Source organism: Ailuropoda melanoleuca, chromosome 1 (assembly GCF_002007445.2).
Source record: "Ailuropoda melanoleuca isolate Jingjing chromosome 1, ASM200744v2, whole genome shotgun sequence".
In the NCBI taxonomy this organism is placed as follows: Eukaryota; Metazoa; Chordata; class Mammalia; order Carnivora; family Ursidae; genus Ailuropoda; species Ailuropoda melanoleuca.
Window position 1 is genome coordinate 162,509,748 of NC_048218.1, and position 25,583 is coordinate 162,535,330.

General features: G+C 47.8%; 1 protein-coding gene across 1 annotated transcript in view; it reads right to left on the reverse strand.

Annotated features, from left to right (window-relative positions):
• Window positions 1-25,583, reverse strand: part of GSDME (gasdermin E) — a 66,710-nt gene that overhangs the window by 18,462 nt on the left and 22,665 nt on the right. The window contains exons 5-9 of the mRNA XM_034669327.1: window positions 8,810-8,981; window positions 7,036-7,156; window positions 5,852-6,004; window positions 2,638-2,799; window positions 499-626 (exon numbers count right to left, since the gene is read on the reverse strand). Coding sequence (XP_034525218.1) covers window positions 499-626; window positions 2,638-2,799; window positions 5,852-6,004; window positions 7,036-7,156; window positions 8,810-8,981 — 736 coding nt within the window. The remainder of the gene's footprint in view (window positions 1-498; window positions 627-2,637; window positions 2,800-5,851; window positions 6,005-7,035; window positions 7,157-8,809; window positions 8,982-25,583) is intronic.

Below are 25,583 nucleotides of genomic sequence, written 5' to 3' on the forward strand. Positions count from 1 at the left end.
CAACGTGTCCTTTAAGTGACAGAAAAGGGGAGGACACTGACACAGAAGATAGAGGCACGGGGAGACAGATTGGAGCAGTGTGGCCACAAGCCAAGGAGCGTCAGGAGCTACCAGAAGCTGGAAGAGGCGAGGAAGAGTTCTCCCCCTGAGCCTGTGGGGGAGGCAGGGTCCTGCTGTCATCCCAGCTCCAGACTTCTGGCCTCCGGAACTCTAAAAATAAATTTCTGTTTTTCAAAGCCATAGAATTTGTAATAAGTTGTTACAACAGCCTTTAGGGAACCAATCTACCCTTTGATTCCTGACATCAGCCACCTTTCTTCAGTTAGAACACTAAGGACCTGGGAGTGAGAAACGAAGAAGCTTTAAGGTTTAAAGGAGCTGGGGACATTTCAAATACAATTTTATCCCAGCTCTCGGCTTTATCCCAAGAGACTGAGCCTGTCCACATCTCCAGAAAACCCAGGTGGAAACACTGTCTCAGAAGGTCTCTGATCTTACCACTTGCTCCAGGGCCACAAGTAATTCTTCATCAGACAGGACCACCTGGAGGATGTTGCTCAGTGCCATCCGCTGCTCTTCTGGCAGCTCCACAAAGGGATGGAAATTCCTCTCTAAGAGCAGGGTGGCTGTGAAAGCAGCAGAGCGCGTCCAGTGTCATGCCTGCTGTGCGTGTCTCCAAACAAGGGACAGCTGACTTTTTATAGTCACTGTCCTCAGTTCTCTCCTAGACACTTCCAGGAGCAGGGCCACTCGTGGAACACGACTTAGACCTCCAGCTAGCTATTGGCCTGCGTGTTCTCAATAACGAAACGACTTTAAGAAAAAAGAAGAGGGACGAAAAGAGAGAGGGCCACCCAGATTTGTCTCAGACTTCACTCTTTTGTTCTAATGACTCACTAAACATTAAGTCTATTTTCTGGAAAAGTCTGATCAATTATTTAGACTCCTCTTTAGCATGATTTCTATAGAAATAAATTGTCAAGGCTGAATTACTAACCATCAGTTAGTACTTTTACAGGGCTTCACAGCCATGCAAATCCAAAGGCCATCATTTTCCATGTCCTTTCTTCTAACACCATGCAGATTTTTATCCTTTAATATTTAATGCTTGCTTCTCAAAGTCTGGCACTCTGTTTTCATGGCAAATACAGCCACTCCACTTTTCTCACTCATTGTTCTCCACTGGTCCTGGACAGCGGGCACATGGGCACACAGGCCCACCCGGCTAGGCTATGCCCATCCTCCGCAGGATGCCTGAGGCTCTCTCCTTAAAATCTTTTTTTTTTTTTTTTTAAATACACTGAAAGAATTCTAGTAAGTTAAGCCCAGTGGGGATTTAAAAGCAAGATCTGATAAAGCACAGCTTTCATGTGCAGGGAGGCATACTATTACATACTGCACTATGCCCCTGCTGATGCGGAATTCCAGCACCCAGCTGTCAGCCCTGTGGACAGAACAGGTCACATCAGTCCCAGACAGACTCAAAAACTTCCCTATGAACACAGCCAGGTCTTTGCCACCCCAGCCCGGAGAGAAGAGCTTTCCTGGTTGGTCTGGGGTCTGAGGGCACAAAAGCCAGGCTGCCCCCGATCCTTCACAGGCCCAGCCATCCCACTCCACCTCAGGCTGACTGGAATGACCAACTGACAGCGTGGACTGGTGGGAAAGGACAATAGAAGGAAGCTGCAACCCACAAACTGTCTTCTCACTTCCCTGTAGCACCGTTCAAGGCTGCGGGGCGCTCTGCTGTGGTTCTAACCCACGGCAGCGCTTCAACGGCAACTGAAGTCACACCCAGTTATCAGTCTCGAGGGAGCAGAGGAGGGGCCCACGGCCCTGCATGAGATGGGGACGCCCTATCTTAAGACTGGGCTTTCCTTGCCATTTCTCGTAACACTGGCACTTTGGCTGAAGAAACAAAAGCATCTTCTGGTTTGGGACTCAGCGAAGCCCCACAGGTAAGAATTTTCTTATCCTCCCAGCCAGACCGTATTCTGAGCTGCTCCTATCTCTTTTTTACCAAGCTCGTTCCTGAGTGTTTCACCTTTTCCTTGCCCATTTTCTCTTCTGCCACATACTACACTCCCCTCCCCTTGCCCATGCCACGAGAAGGAAAGGCAACTTTTTTAAAACACAAAATGCTACAGGGAATAAAAGGAGTTGCGGCAGGCAAGTCGCAGGTACTCCCCTCCTCCCCAGGTGCCATGGCACTGCAGGGCTTCAAGCCATGTGGATACAAAGCCTCCAAGAGAGCACTTTGCAATGCCAACAAAGCCTTGCCTGTGCTGGCAGTGAAGGCTGGAACATAACGAAACAGGTGCAGATTTGGGGTTCTCTCTCTTTGTTGCTGATCAGCTGTTTTTAATAGCAAGGTTTCTATGGTTAAAATGAAAGAACATGCCCGGACTTTCAGTCCTCAGTCTTCTACCCCTTCCTCAAAACATGCCACCTAAGACCTGAGGTTCCCTCAGATCCCACTGAGGTGCAACCTGCTGAGCTGCAGGGTCCGACTTGGAGGCACCGTCCTCTCTGTTCTCCATTCAGTCTCGGGAGTCGTCGCTCATGAAGGCCCCATCACCTCTTGCAGTGCAGTGTGAGTAGACATCAGCTCACCACACCCCGCCCTGCTGGCAATACCTTGTTTTAAAACGCTCAACGGCCTATCCAGGGCAGGCAGTCCCTGCCCAGCATCTGGCACGTCCCCAAATGCAAACTCTTGTAAGGGCAGAGAGTCCATGAAGAAAGCGCCACTTTTCCTGAGCTCGAAGCCACAATAATTCCCTTGTAGGGGACAGAATTCTGTAATGTGAGAGAAAAGGACAAGCCAGGCACAGGGTTAGCCGGGCCTTGTTGGCACACCTCAGACCCAGCTTTACCTAATGGGGTAGGGCGGTGGGGGACACATACACCCTGACCCCATAGACCCACTTCCTTACATGTTAGGCTATTTGATAAAACTCAGCCTCTTCCTACAATTACAGGAGAAACGGTTGTTCTAAACATAAAGATGTCCAGCGTATCCTTTCTAAAGAGGCAGGAAGCAATCTTTCAAACATCAGAAGTATTTCCTTAGCCTGATTTGAACAAACTGTTAACCAAAATCCAACTAAGTAAATTTTAAAGTGACACCATTTGGGGCCGGTGGTTTTCTTTTTAATAAAACCGAATCTTATATAACTCACCATGTATGAAACAAAAAATTTAAATTTGATTAATAAATTTGACTTGACTGAACTGATAATATTAAAGTATTATTGATAATATATACAAGTATACAAATGGTATGTGGTTGTATTTTTAAAGTCTTAACTTTTCTTCATTAGTAAATCAAATAATACACAACAAAAAATGAACTTCTGACTTCTGCAACTGTATGACTGAATCTTACAAATATGTTGAGTGAAAAAAAAAGACAAATGAATACATTCTCCATGAATCTATATGAAGGCAAAACTAGTCTTACTAGTCTTTTTAAAACAGCCTTATCTTTAGATATACTGAAATATTTATAAACAGAACAATATAATGCCTAGGATTTGTTTTGAAATAATTGAGTGGGGTGGAGTGAGGTGGTAAAGTTATAGATGAAACATGAATCACCCTAGTTATTAAAGCTGGATCGTAGGTACATGGGAGTTCATTACATCATTATCTCTACTTTTGAACATATATGAAATTTTCCATAAGTTTTTTTTTAAATATAAAAAGAAATGTTTCCTTAAATACTTCCATATTTAAGAATACAACTAAGGTAACAGTTATTATGTAATAATTATGTCCTTAATAAGCCAAAACAGTAAGTGAACTTGTGAATTAGGGTTCTTTTTATGCTTCTAATTAATAATTTGTGTAGTTAAGCACAGGCTATGGAATAAAGATGTGGAAGGCATAAGGATTAGCATGCATTTTTATTTGCTTGTGGGCACACATGACATAAAAAGATCAAATCGCTGTTTAAAGTCGAATGCAACAGTCTTCATTTACTCACTCATGACCCATGCTCACCAGACATCCAGGGCAGCCCTGGCACACTCTGAACTCTGAAGCAGTTTCTAAGGAACCCCCTAAAGTTTCAGTAGGAATAAGTTAGGCAAAGAGGCAGAGAGCACACAGGCAGGCATGGAACTCAGGGATAAGAGCCAGAGGAGTGTTCCCAGACAGTGGGTTAACTGGCCAGATGGCGACAGCAGCAGCAGCTAGAGGTTAGAAGGAAGGCCGGACAAATACTGGGCCTGGGTCATATCGCACCTGAGTGGAGACTTTCTCTTGGGACAGAGGGAGCCTGGGAAGAGTGTTTAAGCAGGTGTGTGAAATGACTAAATTTGTATTTTTAAATAATCACATGAGCTATACTGCTAGGATAGAACAGATGCGTAAAGATGCAGAGAAGCAGAAGGGCCAATTAAGAGTGTGCGGTGGGACCCAGTAGAGAGATGCTGTCAGGGCATCAGACCAGCCGAGAAGTGCAGACCCAGACAGGGTGGGGAGCACGGGCTCCTGTCCATGAAGCATCCGATCAGAAGTACACGCGGAAAGGACACCGGCATAATGCCTGATTACACAAAGCACAAGGCAAAAGTGCAAGACCATAAAACGATGTGTTTTTTTGTTTGTTTGTTTGTTTTTTTTGTTTTGTTTTTTTTTTTAAAGATTTTATTTATTCGACAGAGATAGAGACAGCCAGCGAGAGAGAGAACACAAGCGGGGGGGGGAGTGGGAGAGGAAGAAGCAGGCTTATAGCAGAGGAGCCTGATGTGGGGCTCGATCCCATAACGCCGGGATCACGCCCTGAGCCGAAGGCAGACGCTTAACCGCTGTGCCACCCAGGCGCCCCATAAAACGATGTTTCTGATTGATGCACAAGTGCCTCCCCCAAGGGACACAGAGGGAGGCAGCCTCTGCTTAAAGTTTCAGAGGACAAACAGGATCCTTGTCAAATGTATTTCCTCCCAGAAAGTGGGAGGAGACATCAGGCAGCCTCTTAAAGGCCCTTCTGACCCCTGCAAGTCTACATTTATGAAGCCAGACCAGAATATTCTGTGGCAAGAGCAACAGAAAACACAGATGAGAAAAGGGGAAAAAAGCAGAACTGGCTTAAAAAAATCAGGCAGTGAGTCACATACAATGCCAGCCCGGCCACCAGGCTACACAGGCATGACAGTCAGCAGTGGGAAAGAGCAACGGAGCAGGCCTTCCTTGGCCACGGCGTGGGAAGTGAGCCAACAGAGCCTCCAGAAGTCCCCCTGGCACCTCTTCTCCACAGCACTAAGAGGAGTTTACTTGCAAAGCCTGCAGAAGCCAGCCAACATAGAAGGCATGAAATTGAAATGCAAACAGGAGAGCCATGCCAGACAAGGCTGTCTTTCCAACCTTGTCTGAGAAAAGCAGAGCAGGATGCTGCCACCTCCTCAGAGAAACAGGAAGGCATTCCCCGCAGGTACAGCCTTGAGTGGCAGCTCCAGCCTGCTCCCCAGCCACCAAAGGTCCTCAGAGCATTCATGGGCAGCCTCGGTACAGGCCAAGCTTTCAAGAGGTTTATAAAAGTGCCAACCCATCCGGACAGGAAAACCAGGCCTAAACATCTTAGTCTGGAGTCCTGTACGTGCACGTGGTAACATGCTGATAACAAAAACAGGAAGGACAATTGAATCATCTTAATAATACAGTTTGTTCAGTAGACAGAAGTCTTCCAAAGAGACAGAATAAAATAATAAAAATGCCGAGGACACAAATTTGGAACCATGGCCTACAGCCTGTTGGTCATGATTCCGGGTATTCCTGGCATTTCGTGTGTCCCTGACCAACCTCTCCAGACGAGCTTCTTCAAACTGACACCCTCACTCTTTGTCACCTCCGTGAAAGGCAGGCTGCTCCACGTGTGAAGAGGAAATCTCTACCACTTCATCCCATGCCTCACGTGGGTCTTCTTTGGCTTCTTGTGCGTCCAGGAGCTGGCGACTGTCCCGTGGAGATGGTGCACGTTCTGAGTGCCTGCAGCTGTAGCCTGTGGCGCATGACCGCATGTAAGCCTAGTGCACACAGAAGGCTAACCGCCAGCCCACTTCCTCCTCCCTAACCTTACAGAGAACAAATGGGGGGAAAGCAGGAGACCGCAGTAGATAGGGGCATGGTCTATAATGGCACCCCTTTCAAAACTTTTTCATTATGGAAAAGGTGAAATGGCACAAGAATAGAGTAGTATAATGAATGAATATACCCCCTGACCAGCTTCAACGGTGGTTCTTTACCTCTCCGGACCCCATGCACACACCTTACGCTCCACCCACATTATTTTTGAAGCAAACCACAGATGTGTTACCATTTCATCTGTGAAGATGTCAGTATCAATCTCTCAGAATGAAGACTCTTTTTCTTAAACATAACTATGACATTACCATACCTCAAAAAGTCAATCGTTATGTTACATTTATTCATTCATGGCCCCCAGAAATGGTCAGTTTTCTTTGGCTTGACACAACCTTTTCCCAGGACGAGCCTGAGGGAGGGGCCACCAGCATCTAAGATCAGCAGACACGAGCTAAGCTAGAGCCCTTTTCTTCAAATGACACAATGACCAGGGTCTCCCGGCTTTGAGCACTGGTGATCAGCAGAACAAGGTCAAGTGCCACATTTTTGGTCTCATATTGCGGGGGAAGGAAGGTGAGATGCTGCTGATGAAAGTACAATTAAGAGCGGAGACACAGTACTTGATAAACAAGCATTGGGCCAGGCACTTCGTGTGCTCGTCCCGTTTAATCCTGAGCGCAGCTCTGGGAGGGAATGGCTCTCACCTTCCAGGGATGGGGAGTTAAGGCTCAGCAACATCCACAACTCACTGAGGCCTCACAGGGATGCCGCGGCACCAGGGATGATACCGTCTGATGGCAGAGCCCACGCTGCTGACCCTGCGCCGTGCTGGTGAAAGCTTGCGCACTCCGATGTCCTCCCAACACAGCCCGCCTGCCTCACCTGTCCCGGGACACCCCCACACTTCCCAGCTCTTTCCTTAATACCCACAGTGGAGGCAGCACTCACTGAAACGGCCGTCCTGTCTCACATACAACTCGATGACGCCATAGGCGATGGTGGTGGGAGCCGGGATCTCCAGCTCCACTTGGGTGTCTTTGACGATGCTCCCATCTTCCTTTGCAGACACCTGTGAGTGAGAGCACAAGCTGCACCCTGTGTGCTCGGACTCCCTCAGGCTTCTCTCTGCCTCCCCACTGTGGCCGGTCTAGGGCCTGGGGCCCGAGAGGCATTCAGCAAAGGCTCAAGGAACTGACTGAAAAAGAGAAGCTGGCCGGCAGAGGTAAGGATTTCACCCTGGTGGGCCTCATAAGGTCATGCACATACTGGAAGTAAATGAGCAAACTTCTGTGGGGACACAAAAGCGGGATTCCAGAGTGTGGGAAACAGTGAGGCTGGGTCTGTGGTACTGAATAAAGACGATAAAGAGGATAACTTCTCATTTCGCTCACAGAGGATTAGGGTAACGACTTGAACGTCCCGCACAATGATGAAAATCCAAACAATGTCAAAGCCTGACTGGAAGAACCTGGCTAAGAGCGAGCAGCCCCCAAAAGGGCATCATTCCAGACTTCTGTCGACAGCACACCACGCTGTTCCACAAACGGGGGGGGGGGGCCGGGGAGGAGAGGTAAGGCTGAGAGGAGGGTTGCCAGGAAATGCCAAGCAGTCAGGCACCAAAGCTCTCCCCTTCCAACACTGTTACAAATGTGACCCTTTCCCATGATGGCCTAGGGAGACGATCGTTGCCTAAACACTGCAGATCTCCTTTCAGCAACTTGATCCTGGTCGGTGTGGAGACAGCCAGCCTCCTGATTCCCAGGCCAGTGCCAGGCCTGTGGTGGGGGTCCACCACGGGCAGAAACACTGGCAGGGCCGGCCAAAGCTGTCTCCTGTCGGGCCCCTCCCTCATCACTGCCCCAGGGAGAGCCCAGCTCCAGAGCAGACCTCTGTCTCCACTCCTCCCAAATACAACTTTCCTGGGTCCTCTAGCAAAAGCCAAAGGTACTGCAGGAAGCACATCTCTAAGAACAGGACGTCAGGCACCGTGGGAAGCTGTGGAGGAAACAGTTTGGGGTTGGGAGCCTCTTGTTCCACAGAAGTTCTGTACTGGCTCAGGGATCAGCCTGGTAAGACTGTCTCTATTTTAATCCAGAAGCTTCTGTTTATGTGTATATAGACACATACACTGCTCTTTACCTTCCCTTAGTCCATAAAGGATTTGAGGCAGTTCATCCCAAAGTAATCATTTTGAGACCCCTGGCTCCGAGGGCCTCTGGCCATTACCTGTGCATTGACTCGGTCAGTACTCTTTTGACCCATTTTCTTTTGGGAAGGCACCTGACCCAAGCCAGCAGGGCCATTCTGAGGGTCCTGTAGCCCTGGCCTTGGGTCTGCTTCAGGAATGGGTACAACCAGGGATGGTCCAGTGAGAGCCAACCCTGAGCACACTTTCCCCTGGGGTGGCAGCAGGTGGGACGAAAGCCCCCCCCACAAGGACAGCGCCTACCTGAGAGGGAACCTACCCCCAGGGAAGGCAGCACACGCAGTTTTCTGAATTTTGAATTTTGAACTGGCAGTGACTGAAGCCAGACTACCCAGAATGTTTCAGTTACATGAGCCAATAAATTATTTCTCGATGAAGCCAGTTTGGGTTGGATTTCTATTAGCTCACTATAGAAGAGTCCTGACACATGAAGACACCAGCCAACGAGGCCACGGCCCCAGCTGGGAGGACTGGGACCAGGGAGGCCGCATCCGCACCCCGCACCCAGCTGCACACCTGCACGGTCTTGCTCGGGATCCCCACCATGCTGCTGCACTTCTCCTCCAGCTGAGTGTGCTCTGATATCACACATGGCTGCGCCGTCACTATCTTCTGGGTCAGGACACACAGGACCACCTTCTTCCTCTCCAGCACCTGCTGCAGCACTGGGTTTCTCAGATCGATTGCTCTGAAAAAGAAAACTGGCCATGAGTGGCCTTGTGCCTCAGGGGACATTGAGGCAGCATGGATTGTCTCCCCTCCCACGGTGAGCGGCCGCCAGCATCACTGATTTCCTGGCAATGGGGGGGCAGTTCATCCAGAAAGACATAAACCACGCTTCCCAAGACCACCCAGCACTTCCAGGTATGCAGAGAAAGGCTGCTAGGAGGTAAGGGGGCCCCCATCACACAGCAACCCACACAGCGGGGGCACTGCGGCCCTGCACCTTGCACCCCCAGGGGTCGGCTTTGTCACCTCATCATGGGAATGTGGGATCACTGTGGGGGAACGCTGACCAGTGGCTTCTCAAAGCGGAGAGAGGCACAGGCTTAACGTACAAGTAGCAGGGAAGAACCCGGAGGAGAATTAGAAAAGGAATTACTTAACCTCTCTATCTGGGAAGGATGCATAATCTTTTAGAAGGAGTTTAATGTCATTTTACAGATGAGGACACTGAAGCCAGACAGACATGGCCTGCCCAGGGTCCCCCAGCAAAGATTTTGGGCTCCTGGGTGGCTACTCTGGAGAATTTCGAGACCAAGCTAAATTTCCATCTACAGCGGATGATTTCATGCTTTGAAGTAAAGAAAGAACCCCTGTGGAGCTCTCTACACTATCCGTGTATGGAGCGGACAGAGAAAGAACCTAATTAGAGTTGGTGTTGGTGCAGAACAATTACAGTGTTCCTCTTGAGCTTTTTTTTTTTTTAAAGATTTTATTTATTTGAGAGAGAGAGTGAGTGAGTGGGGGAGGAGCAGAGGGAGAGGGACAAGCAGACTCCACACTGGGTGCATAACCCAGTGCGGGACTTGATCTCATGACCCTGAGATCATGACCTGAGCCGAAATCAAGAGTCGGGTGCTCAACTGACTGAGCCACCCAGACACCCCCACTCTTGAGCTTTTTAAATAGACCAAAGCTAGTTACCTTAAAAAACTCAGCAGCACCCCTAACCCGGACAAACACAGATTTGCCAGGGGTCAGAAAGTATCCCCAGTACAGGAGTGAGTAGTTGTAAGGTCCTCTCTCTGGGTGAAAAGCTGCCCCAGGTGGAAACCCCATCGACAGACAGACAAGATGTGATACGTACACACAATGGGACAATATTCAACCATAAAAAGGACTGATGTTCCGATGCATGCCACCTCATGAGCCAACCCTGAAGACTGCATGTGAAGTCAAATAAGCCAGCAAAAAGGACAAATATTGGATGATCCTACGTATATGAAATATCTAGACGTGGCAAATTCGTAATGACAAAGTAGATTCAAGGAGGGGCTGTGGGAAGAGGAGGAATGAGGAATCCTTGCTTGATGGCTACACAGCTTCTGTTTGGGGGTGACAAAAAAGTTCTAGAAACAGATGGTAGTGATGGTTGCCAGAAAGTGTGAATGTACTTAGTGCCACTGAACTATACAGTCAAAAGTGGTTAAAATGACAGGTGATAGGTCATATATTTTTTACCACAGTTTAAAAAAAGAGACACATGAAAAACTGTTCAACCTCAGTAGTGTTCAAAGAAATGCAAACTATAACATGTTTCACACATACTAAATAAGTACTACGGGGCACCTGGCTGGCTCAGTCAGAGGGGCATGAGACTCTTGACCACAGGGTCATGAGTTTGAGCCCCACCTTGGGTACAGAGTTACTAAATCAATCAATCAATCAATCAATCATGGGTTTAAAAAAATAATAAATTGATGACAACAATTTTAAAAAAAAGCTGTCGGGGGGTCCATTTCCAGGAAGGCATAGGAAGCAGGGGCTTGGAGCTTGCCCCCTGGGGCTCACATCCCAGGTCTGCCCCTCCAGCTGGGTGAACCACTCCACCCCTGCACCTTGCTTTTCTTGTGGATAAGTGGACGGTAACAACGCTGTCCTCGTGGGGCTGTTGTACGGTCTAGATGAAATGACATGCAGCGAGCAGAGTTAAATGCCACACAAACCCCAGCTGGCTCCAGCCACCTTCTGCTGTTCTTTGCTGCGGTCCCGCAAATAAACCCCACTGTGTGCACTTGCTGGGAATTAGGTGTCATTTAATTGGGTTGGAGGTACTCTTTAACTCACTTGCTTAGAAACCTTCAAAGACGACATCACATCCTATGATCTGGCTCCTGCCCCTGGCCAACCCCGCCTTCCAGCTTTCTCTCTGTGCCTTAAACCTGACAGGCACAGGCCTGCCCTGCGGCCTTGATGCCATGGCCCCGACTCCCACATCCTGCTGACACTAGTCACCTCCTCCGGCTGGCAGGCATTCCCTGCTTACCCTGTGCAGAGGGACAACTCGGTCACACTGTCACATCCTAAGAGCACGTATCTGGACAGCATGTTTGTTCTAGCGCATTTGTTTACTTGTACTGTGTCCATCTCCTCCCTCTAGACTAAAAACGCCATGGAAGCAGGGGCTGTGCCTGTCCTGATTACTGTTTATCTCAGGACAGTGCCTAGTACATAGCAAGGGCACAATGTATAATTTTGGAATAAATGGATAAAACTTGTGGGGTTTTTGTCTCTTTGCCTTAAGGAATGTGCAAGTGTGTGTGTCTGCACCTGTGTGTGAGAGAACACGTAGAAGACGGAGGAAATGGAGAATTAGCAGTGTAGCTGAAAGAATGATAGGTAGACTCTAGATGTACACCTTCCTAAGAGATTGTGTTTGGGTCCTAGAGGCACGGGCTCTGAAGAGGAGCCCATGTAGCCACCCGGCAGAACGCACGCTTGAACCAGGCCCTGCTGATGCTCTCCTTCTACTGAAGGCAAGTTCAGCTTCTAGTAGATTCTTGAAAATCAACTGCTTCGATTACAGTTCAGGAACTGCCTGCAGCCCTCATGAACGCACACGTGAGAGGAGCAACTCCTGGCTTACAGACCCCAAACTCACAGCAGAGGGACGACTGAAGGCCGCGCTGGGGCGTCTGAAGGGAGACTGGCCCACTGGAAATCACCGCACTTCCACAATGCACCAAATACTTGATGCTGTCTTAGCCAACGCTGAATTATTTGAAAAGAAAAAAATTTGCCCTAAGCCACCCGAGACTCCACTGAAACACTGACCTCCTCCAGAGCCCCCCCCCCCGCCCCTGGCCAAACACCGGCAGGAGAAGGGTAAAAAGTCAATGCAGGAACCTCTTTCTTTTGCGTCTGCTGGCAGGCCAGTCCTGAGACCTGCACCCCGGGAGGCCTAGTAGCCCCTGCCGGGTATCCCCAGCACAGGCCGGGAACAGAAGGTTGGCAGCCCACAGTCCCTCTGCAAGGCTAAGACTCCGGTGACCCGGGAGGAGACGGTAACACAGGCAAGACCCATGCAGGCCGACTCAGCAATTCTCCAGTGGGCTACAGAAGCAGGGCTGTGAGGGCAGGCACTCCCCACCCAGGGGGCTGGGGTTCTGTCTCCCAGAACAGTGCTGCCACCTTTTGGAAACAGAACACCAGACAAACCTACTCATCTTCAGCTGGGAGAGGAGATCTGGTGTAGACAGAGGGGAAGCTACTTAGGGGGAAAGGGATTGTTCATTTGACTCTTTGCAAAGCAACCTCAGAGGGAATTTTCCCCACCCCCTTCTCCTAGTGAACACCACCAGGCCCGAAGCAGTGCCAACCGGCAGAGCAGCCCATGGGAGCCAGAAGTCTCTGTGCAGTGGGACTACCCTGGGGCCACCAAGTGGGGAACCTGACATATTTCAGTGTCATTTGTTTACATTCCTAATCCTGCATGTTTCACGTATGCATTTAAAGAAGTCTATGGGTTCCTTCAGACTGCTACAGGGGTTCAAGGAAAAAAAAGTTTTAAATCCTAGATTAGAGGTCTCATAAGTGAGGAACAAGGAGGCCCAGAAAGGTTGAAGACAGTAACCTTTCTTAAAGCCCCACCCAAACATGGCAGACCCACTGCTGCTGTCTTGCTCCTCTGGGTGAGGGCACTGTCTGGCTGTACCAGGAATGTGACCTTCATCTCTAGTGAAATCTTATAATACTGTGTCCATTCCCACATGTAATATCTTGCCTGACTAGCTAGACCTATGGCTGGGGCTGGAAGTGAGGATTATACCCAAGCCCTCTGGGAATCTTTTTCGAATCTCTCTGCCTGCCCATCCTTCCTGACCCCATCGCCTGATGGCTGCAGCCATGTGCCCTTAGAAAATCTTCCCCAGGTTGCCCTGATTAGCTTCACCTCCCTGGACCCTGTTGAGAGCCACTAAACAACATGGACCGAATGTCTTCAGGGACAGAAGGCACTATTCACAGTAGTTACCTCTTGAGCAGGGAACTAGATGGCTGGAAGCTCAGGGGTAGGAGACTCTTTACCTTCTCTCTTTTGATTGTTGATATTTAAACCATGTGAACATATCAATTATTCAAAAAAAATTTTTAGGGGCACTTGGGTGGCTCAGTCAGTTAAGCAAGCATCTTCCTTTAGCTCAGGTCATGATCCCAGCATCCTGGGATCAAGCCCCATATTGGGAATCCCTGCTCAGTGGGGAATCTGCTTCTCCTTCTCCCTCTGCCCCTCCCCCCATGCTCTTTTTCTCAAATAAATAAAATCTTTTAATGAAATTTATTATTAAAAAAAGACCTCTGGGCAAACTGTAAGCTCCTGGAGGACAGAGTGCCCTGCTCCTTTTATTGGTCTCTATGCCTGTGCTTTCTACCCAGGCGATGGAATAATGAATAATTTATCATATAAACTCTAAAAGGCATGATTGGAATAAATCTCCCTTCCCCACCAGGACTAAATCACAAAGAAATAGAAAATCTGAACACACCTACTACTAGTAAAGAGATTGAATCAGTGATTAAAAACCTCCCAACAAACAAAAGCCCAGGACCAGACAGCTTCCACGGTGAATTCCACCAAATACTCAAAAAATAGAAATTAATCCTTCTCAAAAATCCTTCCAAAAAATAGAAGAGGAGGTGATGTTTCCAAACTCCTTTTATGAAACCAGACAAGGAGGACACAAAAAAAGTGAGTTACAGGCCAATATCCCTGATAAACACAGACACAAAATCCTCAACAAAATATTAGCAAGTCAAATTCAACAATGTATTAAAAGGAGAATACACCATGATCAAGTGGGATTTACTCCAGGGATTCAAGTTTGGTTCAACATCTTCAAATTAATCAGTGTGCTCTACGATATGAACAAAATGAAGGATAAAAAAAAAATCATATGATCACAATAGATGCAGAAAAAGCAGAAAATTCAATATCCATTTACGATAACAACTCTCAACAAAGTAGATATAGAGGGAACATACCTCAGTATAATAAGGCCACATATGACAAGCTCACAGCTAACCTCATACTTAACAATGAAAATCTGAAAGGTTTTCTTCTAAGATCAAGAACAAGATAAGGATGCCCACTCTCACCACTTTTATTCAACATAGTATTAGAAGTCTTAGCTGGAGCAATTTGGCAAGAAAAGGAAATAAAACGCAACCAAATCAGAAAAGAAAAACTCACTATTTGCATATGACATATTACATTTACGAAACCCTAAACACTCTACCAAAAAACTGTTAGAATAAAACAAATTCAGTGAAGTTATAGGACCCAAAAGCAACATATAAAAATCTGTTGCATTTCTTTATATTATTAACAAATAATCAAGGGAGAAATTAAGAAAACAATACCATTTATGATTGCATAAAAAAGAATAAAATACCTAGGAATAAATTCAACCAAGGAAGTGAAAGACCTCTGAAAGCTATAGGACACTGATGAAAGAAAATGAAGACACAAAGAAATGGAAAGATAGTCTGTGCTCATGGGCTGGGATAATTAATATTGTTTAAATGTCCATACAACCCAAAACAATCTATGGATTCAATGTAATCCTATCAAAATCTCAATGGCATTTTTTTACAGAAATAGAACAAACAATCCTAAGATTTGTATGGAACCACAAAAGACCAGAAATAGTCAAAGCAATCTTGAGAAAGAAGAACAAAGCTAGAGTCATCATACTCTATTTCAAATTGTATTACAAAGATATGGAACCAAAACAGTATGGTATTGGCATAAAAACATACACATAGGGACACCTGGGCAGCTCAGTCGGTTAAGTGTCTGCCTTCGGCTGAGGTCATATCCCAGGATCCTGAGATCAAATCCCACGTCGGGCTCCCAGCTCAGCAGGGAGCCTGCTTCTCCTCTGCCTGCCTCTCTCTCTCTCCCTCTCTCTCTCAGTCTAATAAATATAAACCTTAAAAAAAAAATACACATAGATCATTGGAACAGAATAGAGAACCGAGAAATAAAGCCATGCACATATGGTGAGTTAGTTTATGACAAAGGAGCCAAGAACATACAAAGGAGCTGTCTCAATAAACAGTGTTGGGAAAACCTCACCACCACATACAAAAAAAACTGAAACACTACTTACACCATCCACAAAAATTAACTCAAAGTGGATTAAAGACTTGAATGTTATATCTGAAACTATAAAACTCCTAGAAGAAAGTTTGGGTGGTATATTCCTTAACATCGGACTTGGCAATGATTTTTTGAATCTGACCCCAAAAGCAAAAATAAAAGCAAAAGCAGCAAAAGTAAAAACAAACAAGTGGGACTACATTAAACTAAAACATTTTTTTTTAAAGATTTTATTTATTTGACAGAGATAGAGACAGCCAGCGAGAGAGGGAACACAAGCAGGAGGAGTGGAAGAGGAAGAAGCAGGCTCATTGCAGAGGAGCCTGATGTGGGGCTCGATCCCATAACGCCAGGATCACGCCCTGAGCCAAAGGCAGATGCCCAAACGCTGTGCCACCCAGGCGCCCCCAAACTAACACACTTCTGCACAGCAAAGGAAACCATCAACAAAATGAAAAGGCAACTACTGAATGGGAGAAGACATTTACAAACCATATATCTGATAAAGGGTTAATATCCAAAATATATAAAGAACTCATAAAACTTAATAGCAGAAAAACAATCCAATTAAAAATGGGCAGAGGATCTGAATAGACATTTTTCCAAAGAAGATATACTGATGGCCAACGGGTACATGCAAAGGTGTGCAACATCACTCATCATCAGGGAAATGAAAATCAAAACCACAGTGAGATATCACCTGACACCTGTTAGAATGGCTACTTTCAAAAAAACAAGAAATAACAAGTGTTGGTGAGGATGTGAAGAGAACCTTTGTGTACTGTTGGTGGGAATGTAAGTTGGTGCAGCCACTATGAAAAAATTATATGGAGATTTCTCAAAAATTTAAAAACAGAACCACCACATAATCCAACAATTCCACTTCTGATTATCTGAAGAGAACAAAAACACTTGCTTGAGAAGATATATCCACCCCCACATTCAATGCACCATCACTTACAATAGCCACAATTTAGAAATAACCTAAGTGCTCACCAATGAGCGAATGGATAAAGAAAATGTGGCATATACATACAATAGAATTTCATTCAGCCATAAAAAAGAATTAAATCTCACCATTAGCGACAACATGGATGGCCCTTAAGGATATTGTGCTAAGTGAATTAAGTCAAACTTAGAAAGACAAATACAGTATGATCTCATATATGGAATTCAAAAAAACACAAAAAATAGAACTCACAGATACAGAGAACAGATTGGTGGTTGCCAAAGGTGAGGGTTGGGGGCTGGGAGGTGGATAAAATGGGTGAAGTGGGTCAAAAGGTACAAAATTCCAGTTATAAAGAAGTCATGAGCATGTAATGCACAGCATGGTAACTACAGTTAATAATACTGGACAGAACCCCCACCCTGGTATGTGTGGTCTCAACCACCCATGGTCAACCATGGTCTGGAAGCAGAAGATCCTCTTTTTGATGAATCATCCGGTCAAGAAAAGCCTTACACTACATCACAGTGCCTACGTCATTCACCTCACCTCACCTCATCACATAGGCATTTTATGATCTCACATCATCACCACCATCAAGGTGAGTATGGCACGTGAGATATTTTGAGAGAGAAACCACACACATAACTTTTATTACAGTATATTGTTAGAATTGTTCTACTTTATTATTCTCGTTAATCTCTTACTATGCTTAATTTGTAAATTACACTTTATCATAGATATAGATATGGAAAAATGTATTATACATAGGGTTAGGTATTATCTGTGGTTTTAGGCGTCCACTGGGGTCTTGGAACATATCCCCCACAGGAAGGAGGGACCACTATATTGCATATTTGAAAGTTGCTAGAAGAGTAAATCTTAAAGTTCTCATCACAAGAAAATGAAATATTTGTAATTACATATGGTAACAGGTGTTATTATAGTGATCATTTAGCAATGTATACAAATACTGAATCATTACATTGTACAGCTGAAACTAATATAATGTGATGTGTCAATTACACCTCAATTAAAAAAAAAAAAAGGTCCCTTCCCCAGTCCGGCCAGTGATCAACGTCCATAGACAGGAGGAAGGAGGCAAAAGCTCTCCCATAAGAAAATGAACAGCCAGATGTTCTTTGTCCTCTTCACACATTATTTTTAAGGACAGCCCAAGGTGCCTTTCTCTTCCTGGGGGAGAGCAATATGAAAACTAGAACAGAAGGCCACCAAGACGGAGACATCATATACTCAATCTGAAAAGGTTAGACCCAAAGGAACACACCTGGAGGTGAGTGAAGGGAGTAACACTAAATAGGGAGAAGAGTGCCCGTTCCTCAGTGCATTTGTTGGACACCCCCCCCTTGCCCCTGTTCTCCTGTGGGATCATCCTCCTTCTTTTTAAAGATTTATTTTATTTGAGAGAGAGAGAGTGTGTGAGAGAGAACACATGCAAGCTCAGGAGGGGCAGAGGGGGAGAGAGAGAGAATCTCAAGCAGGCTGCACACTCGGCACAGAGCCCCACACGGGGCTCAATCCCAGGATGCTGAGATCAGGACCTGAACCAAAACCAAGAGTTGGAAGTTCAACCAAATGAGCCATGCAGGCGTCCCAAAGATTGATTTTATTTGTTTGTTTGTTTGTTTGTTTGTTTTAGAGAGAGCGTGCATGCAAGCAGGGAAGGGCAGAGGGGGAGAGAGGGAGAGAGAGAGAGAGAGAAAGAGAAAGAGAGAGAGAGAGAGAGATTCTCAAGCAGATTCCACGCTGACTCTATGCAGGGACGGATCTCACAACCCCGAGATCATGACATGAGCCTAAAACAAGAGTCAGATGCTCAACTGACTGAGCCCCCCAGGCACCCCGGGATCACCCTACTCCCGTGTACCTGGCCGCTCCGTGTGGCATGAACACCCGCAGTGCTTCTGGAACTGGTCCTCAGCTGGCTCTCCTACCCGCCAGGTGGCTGCCCTCTCTGAGCCTCGGTCTGCATACCTGGAAACTGAGGACTGGCTACGAGGCTTCTGTTCAGTGAAGCCTTGCACGCAGGACCACACCGTACCCATTTCTTTCGTCCACTACTGGCAGGGAGAACCCTTTCCAGGCTGGTCAAAGAGACACCCACAACTTTCAGGGGGGTCATGAGGTGAGCCCTCGGCCAGGAAGTGGACCCTCAAAGCCATTAAGAAATGGCTCCACCGGTACAGAGCTGGGGTTGGCCGAGAGAGCAGGGCTGGTGGGAGCCACCGGGAAGCAGCAGGCAGGGAGGGTGGCAGGGAGCGAGGCTCAGAGCTGGCACCGCTGCTGGAGACCAGGGCAGCTGGCAGAAAGAGAGGCTCCTCTCCTCATAGCGCCCCAGCCCCAAGGAAGCTGCCTCCTCTCCCAGGCTGAAGCTTTACTTTGAATTCTATCTTGAAGGCTTTGAAAGCCAAAATGCAAATTCAGAGAGAAGAAATACAGAGAATGCTTTTACAACTCTAATAATAGGAAGCAGCTTTCTTTTCCAAAGCAGAAATGCAGTCCCTAGGATCCCTCCTACAGAGACAAGGCTAGGGCATGCTTTCTCATGCAGACCACCACCCCCAAACTCATTCATTCAACTCCACAAAGAGCTTGGTCCTAGTCTGTTCCAGCCACTGGGCTAGATGCTGGTGACTTCTCAGTGAACAAGACCAAGGCAGTCACCATTGCCACAATCCCCCTGTGTAACAGCCCTGGATAATAACAGGTCCTACAGGAAGAGAATTTCCGATGGCATTCTCATAAGGCTCTCAAAAAGCAGGCGACGTTACGACAGAGAGAAACATCAGCTTTTATCCACTCTGCTAAAGAGAAATGATAAAACTACACGGGCCCCAGGGTTCCTAGTTCTGGGGTGGAAAACCAGTTGCATCTCGAGTATCCCCGGGATGGACCCATCAGCAACAGCTGCCTACCTGTAGGGAAAAGGATTCTAAGGCTGAGTCTAGGAAAGATCCAAGAGTGAGGGGCAAGAAAGCCACGACTGATTGGCAATGTCCGCACAGGCCTGAGAAGGCAATGGAGGCTGCTCCCCACTTCCCACCCCGGCCCCAAGGTTACAGACTCACCTGAATCACATGGCACATTAGTGACACAGCCAAAATCGGGACACACAACTCCTTTTTTCTATAATTTCAATTCCAGTATAATTACAAAAAATCCTAAAATTGATATGGAACCATACAAGACCTCAAATAGCCAAAGCAATTGGGAAAAAAAAAAGCAAAGCCAGAGGCATCACCATTCCAGACTTGAAGCTGTCTTACAAAGCTGTCGTGATCAAGACAGTATGGTACTGGCACAAATACAGACACACAGATCAATAGAACAGAATAGAAAATCCAGAAATAAACCCACAATTACATGTCCATTAATCTGCAACAAAGCAGAAAAGAATGTGCAATGGGAAAAAGACAGTCTCTTCAGCAAACGGTGTCGGGGAAAACTGGACATCCTTGCAGAAGAATGAACTGGACTGCTTCTTTACACCACACACGCAAGTAAACTCGAAATGGATGAAAGACCTCAATGTGAGACCTGACACCATAAAAACCCTAGAAGAGAGTACAGCCAGTAATGTGTCTGACATCAGCTGTAGCACCAGTTTTCTAAGTATGTCTCCTGAGGCCAGGGAGATAAGAGCAAAAATAAAACCAGTGGGACCCCATGCAAGGGACACACCGTGTTTGCCTCCTAGACCAGGGCTCTTCCTGCTACCCTGCTCTGAAAACAAACTACAAGAGGACCGGCGCGCAGAGGCGCTCTGGAGAAACGGCGGGATGGCCGGGAGCCGGCTTTAGCATCTCCCAGGAACAGGGCCCGCAACGTGACTTAGGAGCCAAAAGATAGGCGCTGGCCTGCTACGGCGAGCGCATTAAGCAAGAATCACTAACCCACAGAAACACAGGTGCATAGCGACAACTAAAGCTTTAGCAATTCAGGTATTTCAGAAAGTTGTGTTTTACGGGCTCAAGCTGCCGCGAGACGCGCGTGCTCCCAGACCTGCCGCAGGGAAAGTAGGCAGGCTGCTTACACACCGCTCGGAAGCCCGCTCTGCGCTTCTGACAGCCCACCGACCGGCAACGGGGGCTTCCCTTTCCGCAGCCAACGTCCTCCAGAGGCAAAACGCCCGCCAAGGCAGTGGCACAAGTCCGATTTCGGTCACCGCCCCCTAAAATTCTGAAATGCAGATGCCAATGCTGCTTCCATCTGTTTACCCCCTCGAGGGGACGCCCATTTGCCCTTTCAAGTCTGCATGCTCCCCGAGAGGGAACGTGGGGGCGGGAAGCACCCCAAGTGCTGCACTGGGCCCTCGGGGCCTGGAAGGTTCGGCACCCTGAGTGTGGCTCACCGCTAGCTGCCCACCCCAGGTTTGTTCAGGCTTGAGAGCCTGGAGCCAGTAGATGGCAGGGGGAGAGCCAGCCCTGCAGATGGGTCTCTCGGCCAAGCCTGGTCATTCCATTGCTCTTAGCGGGGACTGGAGTAGGATGGGCCACTGTGGCCATTCTGGGTCACTGAGACCTGAGGAACACCTGCTGAGGGTTCTCACAAGGCTTTTTCCTCCCTCTTAAAACGAGGTACATGGAAGAGACCGCATTTCTGCCTCTGGACCTTTCTGTCTGCAATGGCTTCTGAGAGAAATCGGCTGCCGAGACGCACCATGCCCTGAGGCTACCACGCAGGGGCTCCCCGGAGCCACCGCATTAACCGGCCACCACTCACGTGGGTTAAGGGCGGCTCATCCCACTTCAAGGTGATTCCTTATGTGAGGTTCTCTGCAACCAGAGACACCCTCACCGCTCGTGAAGTTACCGTCCCCTGATCTCACGGAGACAGGCGGCACAGAGGGCTCACAGACCGACGACACGAGGGCGCACGGCTGACAAGGGCCAGGGTTAGAGCGCAGACAAGCGTGTGCACCCCGAAGCCCCACGCCGTTCCATCTTCCCTCTCCCCCGAAGAGACCGCATTTCTGCCTCTGGACCTTTCTGTCTGCAATGGCTTCTGAGAGAAATCGGCTGCCGAGACGCACCATGCCCTGAGGCTACCACGCAGGGGCTCCCCGGAGCCACCGCATTAACCGGCCACCACTCACGTGGGTTAAGGGCGGCTCATCCCACTTCAAGGTGATTCCTTATGTGAGGTTCTCTGCAACCAGAGACACCCTCACCGCTCGTGAAGTTACCGTCCCCTGATCTCACGGAGACAGGCGGCACAGAGGGCTCACAGACCGACGACACGAGGGCGCACGGCTGACAAGGGCCAGGGTTAGAGCGCAGACAAGCGTGTGCACCCCGAAGCCCCACGCCGTTCCATCTTCCCTCTCCCCCCGAGGCCTCCCCTGGGCCTTGCATACAGAAAGTACTAAATACGGGGCGCCTGGGTGGCACAGCGGATAAGCGTCTGCCTTCGGCTCAGGGCGTGATTCCGGCGTTATGGGATAGAGCCCCACATTAGGCTCCTCTGCTATGAGCCTGCTTCTTCCTCTCCCACTCCTCCTGCTTGTGTTCCCTCTCTCACTGGCTGTCTCTATCTCTGTCAAATAAATAAATAAAATCTTAAAAAAAAAAAAAAAGTACTAAATACATGCTTGCTAACACACAAGCAGCCGTCCTGCTCCCCAGGGACTAGCCGCAGCCACCCAGCTCCTCACCACCAACCAAGAGTCTCCATTTCAACCATGACAGAAATTTCCCACACACCGGAGATACCGAACCCAGAGCAGGGGTCAGGAAATCTCTAGAAGCCTGGACTACTGCACCCTGGGGCTTCCGGTGTAATCTAATAAGAAAGGCCTTGCTCTCTCTCGCACTTGCTGTGACTTCAGGACTGTAAGTTGCCTGAAAAAACTAAAAATCGAGGCACGGTGCTAACCGCACGATTGCCAACGTGCCCGGGCGGCCCCCACGCTGCCGCTGCCCCACCTCTGTCCACGTTACGGTCCCGAGGCCACCTCAGCTCGTTCGCATGCACGCCAGGCAGAGAGAGGAGAACACACTGAGCAGTGAGACACGTTCAGCTTTCAGACGAATTCATTCGCCGCCCCCAACGGACGAGATGCGGCAGGTCCGCAAGACGATAAGCCAAGCGGAGCTGATGCCGGGCGAGTTCACGCAGGAGCCCCTGGGACGTTTTTCTGCCCCAGCTCTGCGCTTCCGCAGCTAGACTGGAAAAATCAGGTGTTCGGTGGACCTGGGCTTAAATGCGGAGTCCAGGCAAACGAACGTCAGTAACTCACGCTCCTCGGTTGTAAAATGAAGATGAACGAACTATCCTCTCAACCAGACAGTGCTGAGAACGCTCAGGCTCCGCGCGCGGCCAGAGGGGAGCCAGATGATGTCAGGAGGAACACGGACGTGGGAGAGGCGGGTTCAACAGCTGTTACCCCACAGAGTCACACTGCTTTGAGCCCCCACAGGGGAATCGTTGGGGGACATGGCTCCTCAGGCAGCAGGGCCAACCTGAGGAACTGGCCAGAAGCAGAGGAGATGAATCTGTAAGTGTCCTTCCTCTGTGTGGACAGGAGTGAAGGAGAATCCAGACAAGGCCTGAAGGTGAGAAAGAGCCTGGAGCTTAATCCCAGGAACTGAAATAAGTTCAGCAGACTGGCCTGGAGAGTGTGAGGGGGGGATGGTGGGAAAGGACACTGAAGAGCGAAAGCCAGAGGCCACGAGGCAGGGCCAGCAGAGATGTGCTCCAACCCACTGCCTGTGGGGAACCCAGTGGGAGGGGTGACAGTGGGTAGAGAGAGGAGGACACCCGCTAGGAGGCTTGGCGGACATCCACAGAAGAGACAGTGGAGGCCAGCACCAGGAAAGTGGTTGTGAGGCCAAGGCAATGGGAACAGGTAAGAAAGATACTGAGGAGGCAGAGTCAACTAGCGACAGACAAGGCATGGGAGAGAAGCTGAGGAAGGAGCCACATCTGGTACGAAGATTTCTGGCTGAGACAACTGGACTTAAGCTTCACCAACCAGCACCTCAGAGGGAGTCAGGCCAAGAAGCAGGTTTAGAGAGAAGATGACCAGTTCAGTGATGGCTACAGACCATGTGTCAGACCCCGTGTGACGAGCCCAGGTGGGATAAACATCTGCTCGTCTGAACTTGACTCTTGACTCGTTCCAAGCAATCCAGTTTTGAACACCACATCTCATCAATCTTAAAACACATTTTTTTTTCACATCTTAACATCTGAAATCAGGATGTTTTAAAATTGAGGGGTGACATGGTTTAATTGGCAGTGTTCTTTCTAGTGATACATAAAATAGTGGTGCATCTTACAATGGATGACATCTTGGATTTGATGAAATATGATAATGTCTACCACTCTTAGAAGAAAATAGTACTTGAACATCTCTCCTTAGGACATAAATCCTACCTAGTTCTAAAAAGATCTGAAGTAGCCTGACAAAGTAAAGCTGATAGGACTGGATGGGTTCTTGCAAAAAAAATAAAAACCACTCCCAGAATCAAATACTGGAAAGAAGCCCCAGAACGCCCTGGTCTCCCACATGAGGGGTTATTAGTTGGCCATAATTTACACTGTGGATAAAAATAACAGAAGGTCAAACAAGCTTCCAGGAGCCCCCAGTCCTAAGAACTAAGACCAAAATCAGGAGACAGAATAATTTGAAAAAAATAACAGTAAGTTCATGGACTTTCAGACAGCACAGAGATGGGTGTGGCCTGGGGGGGGTCTCAGAAAAGACATCTTTTATTTTCTTATTTTTTTTTTAAAGATTTTGAGAGAGAGTGAGCACAGCAGGGGGAGCAGCAGAGGGACAGGGAGAAGCAAGCTCCCCACTGAGTGGGGAGCCCAACGTGGGGCTCGATCCCAGGACCTTGAGATCACAATCTCAGCTGAAGGCAGACGCTTAACCAACTAAGCCACCCAAGCGCCCCAGAAAAGACATCTTTTTAAAAGAGTGGACTTAGTGGGGCCTTGAAAGCTTCATGGCTGCATTTCCCAGAAAGAATCTGATGACCAAGACAAGGCCCACTGACACCTTCCTGATGTTGTTCAAGGGCTCTGTGTAGCTTTGTTCAAGAATTGAGCAAGCACGTCCCCCTGTCGAATAAATAAATAAAATCTTAAAAAAAAGAAAAGAAAGAGAATAAATAAAAGGACCAAATTCAGGAAACTCTTGTTCTCCCAGTATGGGTGACCAGAAGTCTTTAAACTGTTAGGCACAAACTCTTAAAAATAAGGATGCCCACGCTGAGTTGAACACTAGCACAAAAGGATTTCCAAACCGTCTGCCTGGCCACAGGGAAATTTGTCAGGTTGGAAGGAAGACCAGTTCCAACCACACTGCACGGTTTTTTGTTTGTTTGGTTGGTTTTTGTTTGTTTGTTTTAAGAAAGACACAGGCCCTCCAAAACCTCCCCTCAAATCACTTTTAAATCAGGGCCGAGCTGACAGCGCACTGACATGGTGCTTGTGAGAGCTACGGTGGGAACTTCAGAGAGGTCAAACGTGGGCCGTAAGAAAGAGGAGCGTTCAAAAGTTTTTGTGTGTAAACCTTTGGAATTCAGTAGTATTTAGATATAAGACTGCGTGTAATTTTGAGATGTTTTAAACAATTATGAAGGTCTGTCATTGCCGCACCATTACTGGCATGATATATTAGTTCCACACCCTTTATAAAAGTTGGAATTCTTACTGAAGAGCCAAACTTCTAATTATCACATATTCATTCAGAAACTGAATCTGTTTTACCAGAATTTGCTTTACCATACAACAGAGAAGGAGAATGGTTATCTGCTCTGGAAATCAGCTGAAAGCAAGGCATGAACTCAGGGAGAAGGGGCTCAGGAGAAAACCCTCAAAGGTCATCTAGTCCGGATACCTCACTGACAGCCGAGGAAACGGAGACCAGGGGCAGAAGTGACATAGAAAGTTACAGAAGTTATTTACCAGGAATAAACCTCCCCAAGACCCTAGGAGATGAGGGGCAGAGACGGGGTGGGGTGGGAGGTTATACTGAAGGCAGTAACAGATGGCTGCTGACAGCAGGAGACAAGGCAGAAAAATCAGTTTATTACAAAACAATGAAGGATCTTAAGAATAAAACATGAACCCAAATCATTATGAAAACATCTCAATAAACGTGGTATTCTCCAATAAAAAAAAAAAAGTTCCTGATATATCTTAGCATGGTTTTCCATCAAGAATGTTTTAAGATAGGGGCGCCTGGGTGGCACAGCGGTTAAGCGTCT